The 18037-nt window shown below is 47.5% G+C and overlaps 9 protein-coding genes across 9 annotated transcripts; 4 read left to right on the forward strand and 5 right to left on the reverse strand. All coding sequences in view use genetic code 12, as the record gives it.

Moving 5' to 3' along the window:
* Positions 1–4548: 4548 nt before the first annotated feature.
* On the forward strand, positions 4549–5013 carry TIM17 (protein transporter; the record flags this gene model as incomplete). Its single annotated transcript, XM_034154104.1, has 1 exon — positions 4549–5013. The coding sequence occupies one exon, from the start codon at positions 4549–4551 to the stop codon at positions 5011–5013; it is 465 nt and encodes a 154-aa protein (XP_034013507.1).
* A 130-nt stretch (positions 5014–5143) lies between these two features.
* On the reverse strand, positions 5144–6190 carry DIURU_001550 (H(+)-transporting V0 sector ATPase subunit d; the record flags this gene model as incomplete). The annotated part of the gene is made up of 1 exon (XM_034154106.1): positions 5144–6190. The coding sequence occupies one exon, from the start codon at positions 6188–6190 to the stop codon at positions 5144–5146; it is 1047 nt and encodes a 348-aa protein (XP_034013508.1).
* A 374-nt stretch (positions 6191–6564) lies between these two features.
* Positions 6565–7674, forward strand: DIURU_001551 (Golgi transport complex subunit; the record flags this gene model as incomplete). Its single annotated transcript, XM_034154107.1, has 1 exon — positions 6565–7674. The coding sequence occupies one exon, from the start codon at positions 6565–6567 to the stop codon at positions 7672–7674; it is 1110 nt and encodes a 369-aa protein (XP_034013509.1).
* Positions 7675–7706: 32 nt separating this feature from the next.
* On the reverse strand, positions 7707–11171 carry DIURU_001552 (DEAD/DEAH box helicase; the record flags this gene model as incomplete). Its single annotated transcript, XM_034154108.1, has 1 exon — positions 7707–11171. One exon carries the CDS (start codon positions 11169–11171, stop codon positions 7707–7709), a length of 3465 nt encoding a protein of 1154 aa, XP_034013510.1.
* Positions 11172–11389: 218 nt separating this feature from the next.
* On the reverse strand, positions 11390–11995 carry SEC72 (Sec63 complex subunit; the record flags this gene model as incomplete). The annotated part of the gene is made up of 1 exon (XM_034154109.1): positions 11390–11995. The coding sequence occupies one exon, from the start codon at positions 11993–11995 to the stop codon at positions 11390–11392; it is 606 nt and encodes a 201-aa protein (XP_034013511.1).
* Positions 11996–12478: 483 nt separating this feature from the next.
* DIURU_001554 (uncharacterized protein) lies at positions 12479–13183 on the reverse strand (the record flags this gene model as incomplete). The annotated part of the gene is made up of 1 exon (XM_034154110.1): positions 12479–13183. The coding sequence occupies one exon, from the start codon at positions 13181–13183 to the stop codon at positions 12479–12481; it is 705 nt and encodes a 234-aa protein (XP_034013512.1).
* Positions 13184–14285: 1102 nt separating this feature from the next.
* On the forward strand, positions 14286–15452 carry HIS5 (histidinol-phosphate transaminase; the record flags this gene model as incomplete). The annotated part of the gene is made up of 1 exon (XM_034154111.1): positions 14286–15452. The coding sequence occupies one exon, from the start codon at positions 14286–14288 to the stop codon at positions 15450–15452; it is 1167 nt and encodes a 388-aa protein (XP_034013513.1).
* Positions 15453–15788: 336 nt separating this feature from the next.
* DIURU_001556 (N-terminal protein methyltransferase) lies at positions 15789–16541 on the reverse strand (the record flags this gene model as incomplete). Its single annotated transcript, XM_034154112.1, has 1 exon — positions 15789–16541. One exon carries the CDS (start codon positions 16539–16541, stop codon positions 15789–15791), a length of 753 nt encoding a protein of 250 aa, XP_034013514.1.
* Positions 16542–16790: 249 nt separating this feature from the next.
* TIM22 (translocation channel protein) lies at positions 16791–17342 on the forward strand (the record flags this gene model as incomplete). The annotated part of the gene is made up of 1 exon (XM_034154113.1): positions 16791–17342. One exon carries the CDS (start codon positions 16791–16793, stop codon positions 17340–17342), a length of 552 nt encoding a protein of 183 aa, XP_034013515.1.
* Between the last annotated feature and the right edge of the window lie 695 nt (positions 17343–18037).

An 18037-nucleotide genomic window follows, 5' to 3' on the forward strand; every position in this document is an offset into this window, starting at 1 on the left:
CTAGATCTTGGGCCGGCACGATAAAACAAAAGTTGTCAGATCCAATAACCAGTCTTCGTGATGTTTGTGGGTTAGCTCATATGACGATCCACGTCGAAGTAAAGAAAAATCTTATTACCTGTGGGACTCAAAGTTTCCGGTTAGAATGTCCATAGAGTTTCAATTACCCGATCCAGTTGACGAGTGAAGCTTAGGTTAGACGACTTGGAATATCTAATGGAGTGGCTCTTTCATTTGCAAAATCACTCTAAGAATCCAGTTAATTGACATTGGTAGCGACTTGCGGTGTTTGCAGCAATTACAATACAGCGAGACACCTCGGCTAGGGATGATGTTAGTTTGCAGGTGCATCGTGCGAGATGGTTGCAAGTTCGAGATTTCTAAAGTGTTCGGCTCATTGTTCTCAGCACCATTGTAGTCTGTAAGCATGTCTTTTTGGTTCGACAGGTTTTTCTAAGAGCTAACACAGCTTTTGACACGCCTGCAACTCTTATGCCTGCACACAAAGAATATATATACAGGAAATACGAAGACCTTTACCCAAGTTCTTGCATGAGGCAAATGACGCCCTAGAAGAAAACGAACAACAACACTGTAATGTTTACTATTCAAATAGTACTAGCTATAACAAATGAGAATTGTTTGAATTTTTTAATTTTTTCGAGGAAAAACTCAAAAAGTGTGATATAAAATCAGCAAAAATCGATAGAATCATTCAATTTGCTCCATAAAATTTGTTGGCTTTGGGAATATATCTGATGTGATTTTGGACAAGTTGGCTTTGAAATTGGCGTTTCAATGTGAGTTTTACGGTGGAAAAAAAAAAAACTTTTTTTTTTTTTGCAAAATTTTTTTCGGACGACTTTGAGTTCGTAGTGTAGTCTATTACATTCAAAGAGCCTTGAAATTGATCTGCGATGTTGGTAGAAGTGATATGATAGGTTTTACACCTCATCTATTACAGTGTTCGTATGCAGGTGCATCAACCAATATGCAAGATATAACAAGGTGAGTTGTACCTCGCACTTATAGAAAAATTAGCTCATTTTAACAAGCATTGTTGTAATATAGAAACATGTCTATTTGGTCTGAGAAATTTAGATAGGTGCTGCCACAGTTACTGACTGATATATCACGCTTTCAAATTTGAAGTCTTGCATACAAGCCTTGCATGTGCATATCATTCATGATTTTTCAATGATGTCTTTCATCACCTATATCAAACCTGAGAACAAAACAAATTACACCACTGTGATGTATAGGGTACAAATACAATTTATAATAGCAATTGGGATTTATCTGAATTTTCCATAAACAAAATACAAAATGTGACATAAAATCAGGGAAAATTGCTACAGACTTCTCGTTTGCTTCATAAAATTCTTTGACACCAGAAGTATGGTAGATAACTCTCTGGGTAAGTTAACATTCAACTTGAAGTAGTTTCAGCTACGGCCTCCTACTAGCCCTACCTGCATTAGTTGTTGTATGCAGTACTCATGTAATCGTGGTGCTACTAACTGTAAATGATATCAGAGGAAGTGACACCGCCTCTGATGGAGTATTAGTGTAATGTAGAGAGCAGAGACAGTAGTTCAATCTGCTAATATAGTGAAAAAGGTGTTCAACTCGTTTTAACGTTTCTTACAACAGGTTGAAAGATAGTTTGAAAGCCTTAGTGTCAACTCACAAGTGCAAGAACACTTTGGAGGTAATATTTCTACCTCAGTATTCATTTAAACTCCGCTTTCGTTGAAAACGTTCTTGTGAAATTGAAACAATAGTGGTTTTAGCGGAGCAATAAGCGTGTTGCTGAGCTTGTCACAGCCCCACCAATTACATCATCATGCATATGTATAACGGCTTGTATATAACATTCCGCGCCAGTCGTCAACTCCTGCATATAAGGCACTGGCCGCTCGTCTAAAATTATTTCAAATTTTCTTTTCAAGTTTTTTTTTTTGTCTGAAATCAACTTCTGATGCTTATTACACATATATTTAAACCGTGTGGAATATAGATTTAGATTCAAAACTCACTCAACTTGTCTTATCATTGGTCTTGCCTTGAAAGTCATCCGCCACATGCAGGATCATCTTGAGAACGCACATAACAGCCTGTCAGATAACTCAATCAAACGTCAGCCTGCCCAGATATTTATCTACGATACTTCTGGCACCAAAGAATTTTATGGTGCTAGTTACAAGTCTGTACCAATTTTCTCTGATTTCATATCACACTTTGAAGTTTTTCTTTACGGAATTCAGAAAAATCCCAATTGCTATTATAAATGGGATTTGTACCGTATACATCACAGTGGTGTATTTTAATTCTTTCTAGAGCGTCATATACATGATGAAAATCCTAGTTGAAAATTTGTGGTCCATATGCACATGCGAGGCTTGTGTGCAAAACCTAAAACTTGGACGTACGATATCTGTGTCAGAATTTGTGTTGGCATCGACTTTGACCAATCACATTAAATGTACGTTTACAAAGACTGTAATGTTGCAAACAAAATGGAGCCGAAATCTCTGTAGATGCGTCTTACAGCTCACCTTGTTGTGTCGTGCATCTTCTTTCATGTACCTGCATACAGGCGTTGAACCTAGGCGGGTTTTATACTTCTCTCATTACTGCTACAAACATTACAAGTCATTTTCAATTCTTACTACACGTTATAGACAGCTTTACAAACTCAAAATAGTGTAAAAACAATTTTGCTAGAAAAAAAAAAAAGTTTTTTTTTCCAGGTAAACTCACATAGAGACGCCAATTTTGATGTCAACTCTCCCAAAATCACCTCAGCTATACTTCCAATGCCAAAGAATTTTATGGAGCTATCAGTTTGATTTTAGCGATTTATCCTGATTTTTTAGCACACTTTTTAGTTTTTCTGTATGAAAAATCCGAAAATTCTATTTGCCGTCCTAAATACTATTTCATTAGTGATTATTACAGTGGTGTTGTTTGTATTCTCTTAGAGTGATATATAAGCGGTGAAAACACTTGGTCAGTTCACACACGACATGCAGTCTGAACTCCTATGTGCAGGTATTAAATTTCGGAAGCGTGATAAGTGTGCTAACAGTTGGGCTGCCCACTAGGAGACTTGTCAAGCCAAACAAACGTACATAGAGACTACAGTGGTGTTAAGCTGAGTGAATTCGTCATTCTAGAATCTTGTGGTCGAGCTGATAGTGTCATGTTCAGCATCTCTCGCAAATGCTCCTGCATACAAACGCCCAACTTCGAGGAGGTGTTGCACCACTATTACGACTACTGCAAACATCGCAAGTTGCTTCTAGAGCCCATAAGTCAAGGTTTAGATCAGAACAAAGTTGGGGCATAGCTACGCCGAAACATGATCAACGTGGAGTTCGAATTGCCAAAAATGAGAGGATATGAGCCCAAAGCTTTATGTGTCTCAATTTGGTTTAAAATCAGGTTATGAGCTCATTTGGAGCGCTCCCCAGACTTTTATTTCTGGAAGCCAGATCTGACTGGTAACACAAATTAGTTTATACGGTTTCAGATATTGTGTATTATCGAATCGAATCGTCTAGTGGTGTATATTACAGATCGTGATCATGAAAATTGTTGTACATTTCCTGGGCGGCAGGGTGGAAGCCCGAGTACGCCTACTGGTCCCAGGTGCGGGTATAGGTCATGTCCGAATCGTAAGACCGGTATTATGGCTGCAAATAACTTCATTCAATGAAATCAAAACAGAAACCTCGTTCCGGTCTATAGCATCTCAATATCCAAACAACACGGATGAGTATCTTGGGTCCGGAAAGCTGAAAGATTTGAATGACATCTCTGCTAAAGACTTCTGCGAGCTCGCCTTGCTTGTAGGTCGAAACAATGAAGAGTATGTATATCAGATTTCTCACCTAAGGAATGACGATGATGTACTTGAGACATTTTAGACTCTCTCTTTCAAAAAAAAATGCCTAGCCATTGCGAGTTTAATCGCCAATTTGGCATTAGCTTTGGACCTGGTCTCTTATGCGTGCAATTATCAATAGCGAGTTTAGGTCGTTTGCTAACCAAAATCAGTACACGCAGAAGCGATCATAGTGACAGTGGGACCAAGCGTTACGGAATTTTCCGTTACGAGCTCTGGTACACGAATCCTGTTATACGTTTCATGCCAATATAATTACCTACTCGCCGTCGACAAGCTGTATAATCAGCCTTCGGAAATGAGTTTAATCTTCTCATGTCAGTATGTTCAATTGAGTTTGTGACTTATGTGTTTGATTGCAAGCACGGCGACCCTATCATATTCCCAACGGATCCTTTGTGGCAACCTGAACGGTCACGCGATGCAATTTTCGAAATAGTAGAAGATCGTTCTACAGTCAGCTATCTATTCCATTTGATGTTTCAATGTACCTTCTGGGATTCTGTTCAATTGTTGAAATAGGTCTTATGACTACTCGGTGATAGCAACGCCGCACACACTTCCAAAGCCTCACGTGACCTTCGCACCTCTAAAATTTTCAGTCCACCCGCCACTGGCATTACTGAAGAAAACCCGAGATGAGTGCTGACCACGCAAGAGACCCCTGTCCTATCGTTATTTTAAATGACTTTGGTGGTGCATTTTCCATGGGTGTGATTGGTGGTTGTGTGTGGCACGGGATTAAGGGTTTCAGAAACTCGCCCTACGGTGAACGGGGCCAAGGTGCCCTCCAAGCGATCAAGGCTCGTGCGCCCGTCGTCGGTGGTAACTTCGGTGTGTGGGGTGGTTTGTTCTCCACTTTCGACTGTACCGTCAAGGCCGTCCGTAAGAGAGAAGACGCCTGGAACGCCGTGATTGCTGGGTTTTTCACCGGTGGTGCTCTTGCCATCAGAGGTGGGTGGAGACACACGAGAAACTCCGCCATCACCTGTGCCTGTTTGTTGGGGGTGTTTGAAGGTGTGGGGATGATGATGCAACGGGTGTTTGCCCAACCGCAAATGGCCCCGGCCTACCCCGAAGCCGGCGAACCGTTGGCGGCGTAATGACCATGTATATAGCTAATGACAATGTACCATAGAGGACCACAATTTCCCATCGGAATTTAGTGCCTGGGTCGATTGCAATCGACTACTACCATCGTTGCCGGTTGTAAATCATTTATTCATTAGGGGGCTAATATACCGCAATGTAGTTGTCGATTCTTTGCTTTTGGTTTTGAGCAATACATTCGGAGATCCAGGTGACGTTTCTAATCTCCTGTTCCTTGGATCTTAACCAACAGTACACCGACGCTAACGTGAATTGCTGGGTGAATGCATCCTTACAAAGCTTCATTTCCATGAGGTAAAACCAGTCCTCGAGGTTCTTGCTGCCGGAGCCGTCAGTCTCAGAAAATACCTCGGCGTACACACCCACATTGTCGACGATCAGCTTCAACTGCTCGCCATCGTCACACGCCGCCAAGTCCTTGTGATAAGGCTCAAGCAAGCCAAACGACGGGAACAACGACAACTTGTCTTCAACGGACAAGTCCGGGTTGTTTAACGAGTTCAAGGCAATGTTGATGACACGCTTGTCGGCTTCAAATCCCAAAAGCTGCGACATGATCTCACGGTCGGGGTCGATGAAGTTTTTAGCGATGAATTGCTCAAACAGCTCGAGGTAGTTTTTGTACAACCGATTCCGGACGATTTCAATGTTAAGGTCATCCAAGTCGTCGACTGAAAGGCAACCTTGGAAGAACGGAGCCAACTTCGTGTCCACAAGCACCGTTTGGTACAATGAGTCCATATCCGTGGCAATCAGCAATGTAGGCAATGTGTCGAACCACCCGAGCGGGTTGCATTTGGCTAAGATCTCCAGCCGGTCGCGTTCGTGTAAGGTGCCGGTGATCATCAACAGCACGTTGTCGATCATGTATCCGTAGGTGATGTAGTCCAAGAACTCAGCCGCGATGCCCAGCGACTGTTGTTGAAGGTAGCGGAACTCCTTGACGAGCACCTTGTTCATGTTTTCCGATATGACGGTCGTTGTCATCGGTCCCAGGTAGTTGGCCAAAAAGTTGCCGTAGTCAGACGCCAGCAATTGAAGCTTGATGTCGTCGAGCGAGTCACACTGGGTGAGGTTCACATACTGGTTCAGCTTGAGAAGACCCGCCTTGTACCCTCGGACAACGCCTTCCAAGTAGCCGTAGTCGACGTTGAAAAAGAGACCCTCCATGGTGTGTGTCGTCGTCACTGCGAGTGCGGCGAATTATCGTAGCCACGAGGTTGTGAGGGCGAGAGGACATGTGTAAAAAATACACGGATATAGGACAGTAAACGCGTATAACACGGTTCCGTGAGTAATCTATGATACTGCTGAGTCTACGTATTGCATTGCTATGAAGGAATCTTTTTAGGGTAGACTTTGGCGAGATTTTCAATACCTCAACTTCACGCTTGCTTACAAAAATAGTCCTAACTACCAAACATTCAATTAAATCAATCATTATGTCGTGATTCAATCAAATTAAATATTTGAACTTCGCTTTCCCCAATTTCGTGATCCAACTTGAAGACAACACGGTTGGAAACCTCGCGCGACCCTGCCACATGTCCCTCCTTCTCCAGACCCTTGGAGGCACCAACCTCACTCCAGACGAGGCGAAAGAATGTCAGGCCTACCTTGAAGAACTCCTCGTCAATGATGGCCTTATGTGTACCGACAATTTCACCACCACCAGTGCTGCCAGCGGTACCAAAACCCTTGTGGAAGAGATCGCAGAGCTCGACCAGCAGCAGCGGCAGATCAATGATAAGCTCGGTGAACTCACAAGCAATCACCGTGATGTGCTCATTCAATTGGAGACTGACGTCACCACTGTCGCTGAGAACTTAACCATCAAATACCCAGAAGAGCTCACACAAATCCCTAAACTCCAGATTGGACTGACAAACATCGACAAATTGATGAGCCAGGTGAAAACCAGCTCCTCAGTAATTCAGCATATTGATTCCATCCTAGATTTGTTGGAACTTCCCAGTCTTGCTCGGCTATGTATCACTCAGGGTAACTACCACGAAGCATTAGAGATTCTGGTGCTTGTGCGGTCATATTGCATCAGATTCCCTCAAATTGAAGCGTTCAAGCTTATCCAGGCACAGGTAGATGCTGAGCTTCAGCATATGGTCAAGGGGCTCATCCGTCTACTTTCCACCAACGTCAAGGCCCATCTGCTTGGCAAGATATTCCAAATCCTTACCAAGCTCGACATAGGCACTTCTGAATCGCTTCAATTATTGTTCCTCCAAGGCCGGTACCGATTTATTCTACAGGAGTTGGCGCTGTTGAAACCATTACTCAAATTGTCCAACAAAATGACATATTTAAAGCGGCTGGTGGAAGTGTTCCGAGAGCATGGATATGCCACCTTATATCTGTACCAGTCGCTCTTCCCACTGGCAACTAACCCATTGTTGGTATCGCAGTTTTGCCACCAGCTAGCTGATACCTTGACGGAGATTCTCGTTGGTAATCTTGCTGAAACCAAGGCATACCCCGAAAATGACGGTAGTATTGACGGATTACTTCTACAGTTGGTTTACTTGACTAAATCCCTTTCCAAGTTTGGAGCGAACTTTGAAGTGTTGCTCAAAGAACGATTAAGTGAATGGGTGACGCCTGAGGACTGGGTTCGCAATATTAAGAAGACCTCTTCGTAAATACTCATTAATTATGTAATACTCTATAACGTTCATTCCTTCAAGTTGTTCAAACCAAAAAGGAAACCAATCTCGCGCTTCGACGCTCTCGCCACTGTTTGGAGACCACTCTCACTCATCGCAGCTCCGATGAGCTCTCGCTTGTGGTCCTGTAACTCCAAAATTCTCAGCTCCACCGTACCCGAGACGAAAAGACGGTGTACGTGGACCTCACGTGTTTGACCGATACGGTGAGCACGATCCATTGCTTGATCCTCGACATATGGATTCCAGAAAGGGTCCATCATAATAATGTGGGAGGCACAAGTCAAAGTTAACCCCACATTACCCGCTTTAAGCGAAAGGAACATCACCTTATACTGATCATCCTGGTAGAACCGCTTGACAGTATCGTTCTTAGCATCAACCGACATTGAGCCATCGTAACGCAAATACTTGATTTCGTTGTCATCCAACTTGCGCCGCATTAAGTCGAATAACGTGGTGAATTGACTGAAAATGATTATCTTCTCACCGGGATACTTTTCAAAGATTTCTTTCACCTTGTTGATGCACTGAGTCATCTTCGCCAGAGTGGGGAAAGCGCCATCATGATCAGCAATCACTGTGTCTATGATAGTGTCGATAGGCACCCGCTTCAGCTTCAGCCACCAGAGTTTGCAATTCATATCAAATTGCTCTTTCGGCATTTGCTGATTCCATACCAAATCGTAGATCCGGAAGTCGATGCAATCGCGAACGGCAACATCCGCCATTTTCCCCGAGGTTCCCTGTTCAGTACATGTGGGACATTTGTAAGTCGACTCACCCGAGTCTTCAAATAACAATTGGACACAGTCGATGCAAAATATATGACCACATTTGCGGTGAACAATCACGGTATCCTGGCCAGGCGTGTACCAATTATTGCAATTTGGACAACGTACGTCAGCCAACTCCGTCTCATCGGACTCAAGTTCTGGCTTAACTGGAAACTGCTCAGCTTGCGCCAGAGTCGACTCAATTGAATCAGTTTTAATCTCCTTTGAGTCCAAGAACACGTCGAATTGGTCTGACTTCAAACCTGCTTGCGTCAAGGGTGCCTCAGAAAGATCGTGTTTGACATTATTAAAACCCGGTAACATTGTGTCTTCATCTTCACCCTTCGGCTTCTTCGGGGAAATTAATTGGTCGGATACTATCGCAACAGCCCGAGGTTCCATGCTGCTGGTGACGTCATAAAGACCGGTGAAATTGTGTTGCCATTGCTTGATAAATCTCGATGCCTCTTCCAGTTGCTGACGACGATATTCACCAATTTCGATAAGATACAGGTGCAAGCATGCTTGCCGTAATCTTGTCAATAAAGCCAAAATTCCGTTCAGACCTTCAACAGGAGCCTTCCCGAGTAATTTACGGGCGCTCATTTGGATCTTGGATTCGACCCGTTTGTAGAATTCACTCTCCTCCTTCTCTAACTGGACGTCAAGGCGATTCAAATGCTTCTTGGGTAATTCAAGAATTGGTTTGCCATCAATAGTCAGCGTCTTCGTTCTCCGCAATAAGATTGCTGCTAATAATGCTCGAAGACGCTTCATCAGCAGCTCACGGTCGTAATCGTCATACTGTCTGTTTCTCGATTTCAAGGGCAAAGCAATGTCAACCCGAAATTTGTCTTCGAAACAGTAAGGTCGAATACCCAAAAATCTCAAAATTGGATAAAGTTCATCGATGCTGTTTTGCATCGGCGTACCCAGCAAACAGAACCGATATGAACCCTTTAACAGTGCAACTGCCCGCAGTTGAATGGTGTTTTTGTTCTTGATGTATTGGGCTTCGTCGAGAATAATGCGGAAGAACGTTTTACCGGATCCGAAAAAGGGCAGTTCGTACTTACGAGTGCCATTCAAATTATCGGAGCGGGATGGTAACCACGAAGACGCTTGCCCTTCCTCCTTAGCCTTGCTAAGTTCGGCAGCATAATGGCGTTTAAATTCGTTTTGAAGTGTCGAGTACAGCGTGAGAATGACGTCGTACCGCTTGAAACGAGCAAACAGTGAAAGCGATTTGCGAGTGTTCCCATGGAATATTCCAACCGATATCAGATGTTCAACTCTGATTTTTTGCTTGATTTCCTCAGACCACTGACGTAACAACGAGACTGGGGCAATGATAAGGGTAGTTTTACAAGCAACCTTCGCATCTGGCTTATTGCGAGCGATGAGAGCAATCGCCTGAATAGTTTTCCCAAGCCCCATATCGTCGGCCAAAATGCCACCTTGATTCCGAGCTTTCTCCATGCGAAGCATCCACGTCAACCCCTTGCGCTGGTGTTTCAATAACAGAACATTCATCTCCTTGGGAGTGACTTCAAGACCTTCTTCCAGGTCTTCATCTGAACGGATATTATCGAGCAACGTCTGAAGATCAACATCCTCCTTTAACCCTAAGCCACCATCGTAAACGTTACTGTTGACGATGGGACGGTGGTGAAGGGCAACTGCCGGCGCGGCAGAGTAAGCAAAAGGGAGTCGTTGAGACGTGCGGAGGTTGTGGATGATCTGATCGACTTCAAACAACCGCTTGCGTGAACTCTCCAAGAGAGACTCTTTTTGCTTGATTTCATTCTTGGCGTAGTGAAGTTGTGCCTGTACCTGTTGTATTTCATCTTTGGCCTCGAGATTGCCTTGCAGATAGGACTGCGACAAATGACGAAAACGTTCGAACATACGTTGTTGGAAGGTTCTGAGATTAGCAAGTGTTTGATGCCATTGGTTCACACCTTGGATAAGTAACAGACGGTTCTGCTGGTACCCCTCAATGCGGTTGGCCACTTCACGCTGGATCTGTTCCTGTTGGGGGTTTGGGGCAGGTTGAGGGGTGACTGACGAGTCTTGTCGGAAAGAAGAATCCTGGCGATAGGATGAGTCTGGATCCTCCACCTCTCCCTCATCAACCTCGGGTGCCCACAGAATCAGTTTAAATTTCAGCGGGTCAACATCGGCACTATTAATCTCGACAATATCGTCGTCGCTTTCTTCAACATCCAGCACCACGTGGTGTACGTTGACAGGCGAGGCATCGCGGAGAACGATATCGCCATCCAGATCCGCTAAGAAAGACGACTGATCATTGTAGGAGTCGCCATCATCATTAATGGGAAGAGCCGTGATATGCTCGTCATCGCTGGCAAAGATGATATCATCGTCATCCTGTGGTTGCGGCGGCGGAAGCTCGGGTTCATCGTCCAGCTCAATCACCACTATCGAGTCAGATGGCGCGGGCAACGGCGTCTTCACCCGGTCTTGGGCGTCGGGAACAACTTCGGGAGACCACGTTGTCGATACATCGGCAAACTCCCGGGTTTCCTCCGCTATTGGGATTTCATATTTGGGTGTGCCAAACATCATCGCCGCGTCGGGCGCCACCCGTGGCCGCTTGGGTGCGGGGTTCACGGGCTGCTCCTCGTTGTCGGTGTCCAGCAAGTACACGACCTCGTCGGCCATACGGGTGGACATGTATGACGTAGAAGATCAGAGGATCTTGTGGGGTATTGGGGGTGGGCGTAGTGGTGAAATCGACCTGTTTTAGATAAGGTTTTTTTTGTATGGCGCGCGATCTCCTGAGATCGCTAACAAACAACAATGTGACGGTTCCTTTTCCTAGAGTGCGATGTGCGATTACATGTGTATATATATATATATGTGACTAGCCCCATAGCCGGCTCCGAGGCGTATTACAAGTAGTCTCCATTCTCCTCGAGAATTTTGTCGAGACAGATCTCCAACTCAGTGATTAAGCGGTCGTTGTTTTGGTCAAAGGCGAGGCCGCGCTGGTAGTCGGCACGGGCAGCCTCATAGTTACCCAAAAAGTAGTTGGCCACACCCCGTCTCAAAAAGTTATCGGGGGTGTTCATCATCATCCCCAACAACATGTCGGCGTCATTAAAAGCGTCCAAGTATTGACCGGTCTTGAGATAGGCGTCAGCTCTCAGCATGAGGAAAAGCGACAACTCCTGAAGCGTGCCTTGGAACAGCTCGAATTTAGGTCTTCTCAGGATCATCTCGATCCCCAAGCTGAACTGGCGGGCAGCGTCGTCAAACTTGCCCATCTTGAACGACTGCACCCCCAGGTCGTACAACTTCTTCACTCTGACACTGATGTCCCGGTTGAAGTTCTCTGGCGACGGCACCTGGGGCACGTCGTGGCCCGAGGCAATGAGCTCCAGCGTCAAGATGTTGAGCTGGTCGATCTCAAGCTTCACCTGAGGAAGCTGGGTCGCCACCTCTTCGGGCAACCCAAGCTTCTTGGTGTTGGTGTCGTAGCTGATTTGTACGTTCATCGCCCCTCAATATAACACGGTGGAACCAAATACGCCGCCGCGTACGCGCACTGTTTCCACGTGAGAGTTGTCGAAGGAAAAGTATAGCTGAGTGAGGCGAAAGCGGTTGAGCTCGAATAAGATTACAAAAGGCAATCGGGCCAGGGTTATTTTTCTATTTTGGTAGAGGTGGGTAATTAACACAATCGGCAACAATACGGCATGACCTTTTTGCATCAGACACTGGTAACTTCTCAAAGCTGCCAACCTTAATAAATAATGTGGCTCAACCAAACGCATCATTGATAACAATTTCAGGTTGCCACCCCTAGAACTCTTAAATTTTACCCGTAGAGCTTATCCCGAAGTGGTTAAATTGACGCCCTCGAGGTTAATTGATTCGGATAATCCGCAATTGTCGATATTTACCTAACCTCCTCACTAATCCATTGTTTCTACAATTTAGTCTAAATCAACCAATAGCCAATCATTCATTGCTCATATCTAGTAGTCGTCATTGTTGTTGTACGACGAGCCGCCACGTCTGTCCGACGAGCCGTACGAGTCGTCACCGTAGCCACCCGACGACGACGACGAGCCGCCGAACTTGTTCAGCGAGCCGTACGAGTCGTCGTTGCCGTACAGGTCGCTGTTGCCACCTCTTCTGTTCGACGAACCGTACGAGTCCGACGAACCGCCGTACGAGTCGTCGTTGTTGCCTCTGCGGTTGGACGAGCCGTAGTTCAGCGACCCGTAGGAGTCATCGTTGCCCGAAGAGCCGAACGACAGCGAGCCGCCGTAGGAGTCATCGTTGTTGCCTCTTCTGTTCGAGGACAGGCCGTACGAGTCCGACGAGCCAGACCCGTAGTTCAGCGAGCCGTACGAGTCGTCGTTGTTGTTGCCTCTTCTGTTCAGCGAGCCGTACGAGTCGTCGTCGTTGTTGCCTCTTCTGTTCAGCGAGCCGTAGGAGTCATCGTTGCTGGAGCCAAACTTGTTCGACGAGCCGTAGGAGTCATCGTTGCTGGAGCCAAACTTGTTCGACGAGCCGTACGAGTCATCGTTTCTGTTGGACGAGCCGTAGGAGTCGGTGTTGCCGTAGCCCGATTGGTTCAGCGAGTACCCGTCCGATCTCGAGCTGCCAAAGGTGTCGTTGTTGTCATCGTTGTCGCGTCTGTCGTGCTTGTTGTGTTCACCGAAACCCAAAACCATTGTGAAAAGAGGATATAATTAGAGGATGGGGCGGCAATTGCTCTGGGGTTTTATAGTGGGTGGGTCACGGGGACGGACTAGCGTGTCAGACAAAGCCCCTGGACCGATTAGGGATGGAATGCATATATTATCCTCTGCTGCATGGAATCTCAGCCCCGTTTTAATGGCGTCCGCTTACGGATTTCGGAACGGATCCACACCACCGAGATGTATGAGTAGTACAGCTTTGCCTAGGCAATGGTGGTCATGGAGCGTAGACTGATGGGCGGCGATCTTGATGGCGTAATCTGACGTCGCTATTGGCAAAATCGCAGTGTCAATCAGGGGTGAAATTGGCGGGTGACTCGCCGAAAATGACGATCACCTTGCCTTCACTCTCCATTACGTCACCGACCATTGTGGTGTTGCGCCCACGATGCCACCTCCCCATTAGTCCCCGCAATTGTGACAAAATCGCTCAATTGAAGTAGGCGTCGTCGATCACGGCACCGCCACCAGGACCTAAAGTGGTCCACCCACTGTCGCTCTACCATTGCCACTTACGGCATTATTCAATTACTCAATTGATGCCAATTATAGTCAATGACCTAAGATCAACGTGTTAGTTACCACATCAATGACGCCACTGTTTGATGCACCGTTGGCGCTATTGTCCACCACGGTGTCGGCTGCCGTAGCCCCTTAACCCAGCAATTTCACCTGACGCGGTCGCGTACAGCCCACAGCAAACACAAATGTTTCAGGGTTATCGTGTCAGTTGCATCCGAGCAAAACGTTCCACGTGCGATTGTGAGGCGCGGGGATACCGGGACAATAAAGGCTTTGTCGAGGGGACCAGTGGAGGCAGTTGGGGGTACTGAAACGGTATAGTATGGTCCAGCGCTACCGTTCGAATCCCCACCACCCCTTAAAAATGAGAAATCGCATTATCTCACAGCGAGTGAAAAAATGACTCGTACCTTAAATCATAGATCGCTGACTCCGGCCTGTCCCCAGACTCCGAGTTTCCCCTAGTGACTCACACACCGTACACGCACTGTAGCGGTTATCAGTGCGACCATCGCTATCACACTCTCATCCTTTCCAATTACACACATAACAAATGGTGAAGCTCGAGGAAATCGTACGCCCCAACATCCTTGGGCTCGAGCCCTACCGGTGTGCTCGGGACGACTTCAAAGAAGGCGTGTTGCTTGACGCTAACGAAAACACCCACGGCCCCGCGTTGCACACGGTGTCCAAGGACGAGGACTCCTTGGAGCTCAACCGCTACCCTGACCCTCACCAGGTGGAATTGAAGCAGCAGATTTGTGACTACCGTAACGCTAGCCCCAATCCTAAGGGCAAGGCCGACTTGGTGCCGGAAAACTTGTGTCTTGGGGTCGGTTCCGATGAACTGATTGACTTGTTAATTAGATGTACTTGCGCTCCCGCTAAAGAGAAGATGTTGGTGTGTCCTCCTACTTACGGGATGTACGGTATCTGTGCTACTATTAACGATGTGGAGGTGGTTAAAGTGCCGTTGAACTATCCTTCTTGGAGTCTTGACATCGACGGCATTGTTGCTAAAGTCGCTGCCGAACCGGTGAAATTGGTCTACATCACCTCCCCCGGTAACCCCGTGGCCAAATTGGTTGATGTTAACCAAGTGGTGGAGCTTGCTGACCGCCTTCAAGACCACCCCGTGCTCGTGGTGGTGGACGAAGCCTATATCGATTTTTGCGAACCTCTGGCCCTGTGTTCGACTCTCGTCAACACTTACGACAATATTGTGGTATTGCAAACTCTTTCTAAAGCGTTTGGCTTAGCCGGTATTCGGTTAGGGATCACCTATGCCCCGAAACAATTGTCACGCTACCTCAACGCGATGAAGTGGCCTTATAACATCTCGCTGTTGACGTCGCTGGTGGCATTGCGGGCAACCAGTACTGAGGGGCTTGTGACGATGAAGAAGTATAAGGATCTGATCATCAACCAACGCACCAAGCTCTGTGCTGCTTTTGATAAGCTTGACGGTGTTGGTCGCAATATTGGTGGGCTTGATGCCAATTTCGTGCTTTACGAGATCCTCAACAAGGACGGTAAGCCGGATAACGTGGTTGCTGAACAGGTATACAAGAAGCTTGCCGTTGATAATGCGGTGGTGGTGCGGTTCCGGGGTAAGGAACTTAATTGTGAAGGGGCTCTCCGGTTCCTGATTGGTCAACAACACGAAAATGACGAGTTGATTAAGCGGTTGACTCAAGTGTTGGCCGAAGTTCGTGGGTGATTTATACTCGAACAAAATAGATTAGCAAAGTTTCAACCAGAACTCACGATCATGTATGGTAACTAATTAATGATACACGTATTTATTGAAAATGAGTGTAGCCGTCTGTAATCCGATAGTAGTCAGAGTTTATGGTTTACTTTATGATGAAAGTATTTATATGTACTGATTTGGTCAGATTCTCTACATCGATTGTATTCGTCTGTATATTGATTGTAATCGTCTATATATATTAGAATCCTCTACGTATTTTTGGTCAGAGTCTATGTATTGATTTTGGTTGTCTATGTATTGAGTGTAAAAGTCTATGCTCAATTAGGATGTTGAAAACTGCAATTATTGCGCTGCTTTGAGGCAGTACATCCGCACGGGGTACAACTCACGGGGCAACCCCTTTTGCACGTCGGAGGCGATCAACTTGAAACCGGCCTCGATGAAAAGCTGGCGGAACTTAGCGTCCGTACGCGTAACCAGCGAGTCAGTAGTGTCGAACACGTCGTCGACGGGGGCGATGTTTTCCTTGACGATCATCGTCCCGTTGGGCATGAGGGCGGCGCGGCAGCGCTGCCAGAACGCCACGAGCTCGTCGTCGGGCAACTGCCCCACGCACCACTGGCACCACACCAACCAGTATTGACCTTCCTTTTCAGGGGGACACTGCCACTGTTGCATGCCAATCGGGTAGATGTCGCCGAGTTTCCCCCGCTGCGCTACCGGCGCCAACTCGGCCTCCATCTGTTTGACAAACGGCACCACGGGCTCTAAGAGATCGCAGCGGTCGCTCACTTTCCATAACAAATCGCGAGTAATGCGCCCGATGCCGGCGCCCATATCGATGGTGAGGCGCTGGTAGCCCGGGGGACACTCCATCCGCGTCTGGAGCTTGCGGAGAAACGTCAGCAGCCCCACGATATCGGCTTTGGGGACACTGGTCTGCTCGCCAAAACCTCCCAAGACGCCGTTGACCAGCGCTGGCACCAGCAGCCAGTAGGCGATGGCGTCGTCGTAGTTGATGTTTGCGTCGGCAGCGCCACCAGCAGCGCCGTCAGCGGCGCTGTCAAAGGCGTCGTCGTGGACCTTAGCCGGCATCGCTTCGAGTTTAACTGTGCGCGCAGACCTCACGATGGTGATAAACTGTGGGGGGCATCAACGTGAAAAGTGGTTTAAAAAAGTGACAATTCACCAGATAAAAGGATGTACTACTCTCCTAATTAGTCTGATGTGAATTCCAAATTAGTTTCCCACTAATTTGTCATCATTTGTGCTTCCCAGTGGCGGGCGGCGTTCACCACTGGGGGTGCGAAAAATTCGTCGTTTTACCATCGCCTCTTGGATCAAATGGTATTTGGGGTATACACCGGCCCGGCGCCGCCGCAAAAGCCGATGGCGGAGATGACCCAGGAGGAGCAAGGGGAGCTCGGGGCCCGCAAGATGATCGAGGCGATGCACCTGTGTCCGGGGAAGACCGTGATCGCGGGGGGTTCAGGGTTCGCGTTGGGGGGTTTCTTCGGGTTGTTCATGGCGCTGATGGCGTATGATGTTCCCATCGGGCTGACGGCGGTGAAGCACATTCTGGACTTGCCGTTTAAAGAGCAGATGCGCTACCAGTTTAAAGACATGGGCCGCCGGATGTGGCTGAGCGCTAAGAACTTTGGCTACATCGGGATGGTGTACCTGGGGGTCGAGTGTTCCATCGAGAGTTTGCGGGCCAAGCACGACATCTACAACGGGGTGCTGGCCGGGTGCATCACCGGCGCCGGCTTGCTGATCAAGGGCGGGCCCCAGGCCGCCGCCATCGGGTGTGCGGGCTTCGCCGCCTTCTCGTACGCCATCGACTTGTACATGCTGAGCGACGCCGCGCGCCCTCCGCCCAACGACTATGACGAGTAACCATGATCAGTCACATTCTCACTGTGATAAGCCACTGTGACGGTTGAGAGTCCAGGGGTACGAGTCACCATGCGATACAAGTCACCACGCGATACGGTGACATCATAATCAGGGAAATAGAGATAGAGAATAATGCGGCTTATTGTCACCACGAAAGCCGTCCCACAGGGGGAGAGCTGTAAATAGTAATATATCTGCGATATAGGCTTCCGAGACAAGGCAGAGTGGATGGGTGCCACTCGCTACCACATTGTACGAGCGGTGTCGCCGCCGCCACTTGCGTGGGTGTCGCTTACCTGTTTGGGGCAGTAGCGACCCGTAGTCGGCGCGCGCGGTCTAGATCGACGACCACCCGCCGCCCTAATCGCAAGTTGCTCCCCCGCACACTGCGATCCCGATGAAGTCACAATAGTAGCAACGGCTGAAGCCGTCATCCGCGAATGGCAATAATCGCCACCGCGTTCGGTTCCCAGTTACGAAGGTCGCCTAGTTCTTGGCAACCGCTAAGAAACCACCAGAAATAAACCAAGAATAAATCTACCTGACGCTACACCTTCACACCCGGCTCGGCATTACTCTGGTGGTATCCGCAGACCATTGGCTTACGGTGGGCAACCCCAGATTTCATCTGCGTGCGCCCATAGTGCACTTTCCGCGTAATCGGTCCTGCAGATGGCCACAGACGTAACAATGAA

The sequence above is a fragment of the Diutina rugosa genome (assembly GCF_008704595.1).
Source record: "Diutina rugosa strain CBS 613 chromosome Unknown scaffold4_size502443, whole genome shotgun sequence".
Taxonomy (NCBI): Eukaryota; Fungi; Ascomycota; class Pichiomycetes; order Serinales; family Debaryomycetaceae; genus Diutina; species Diutina rugosa.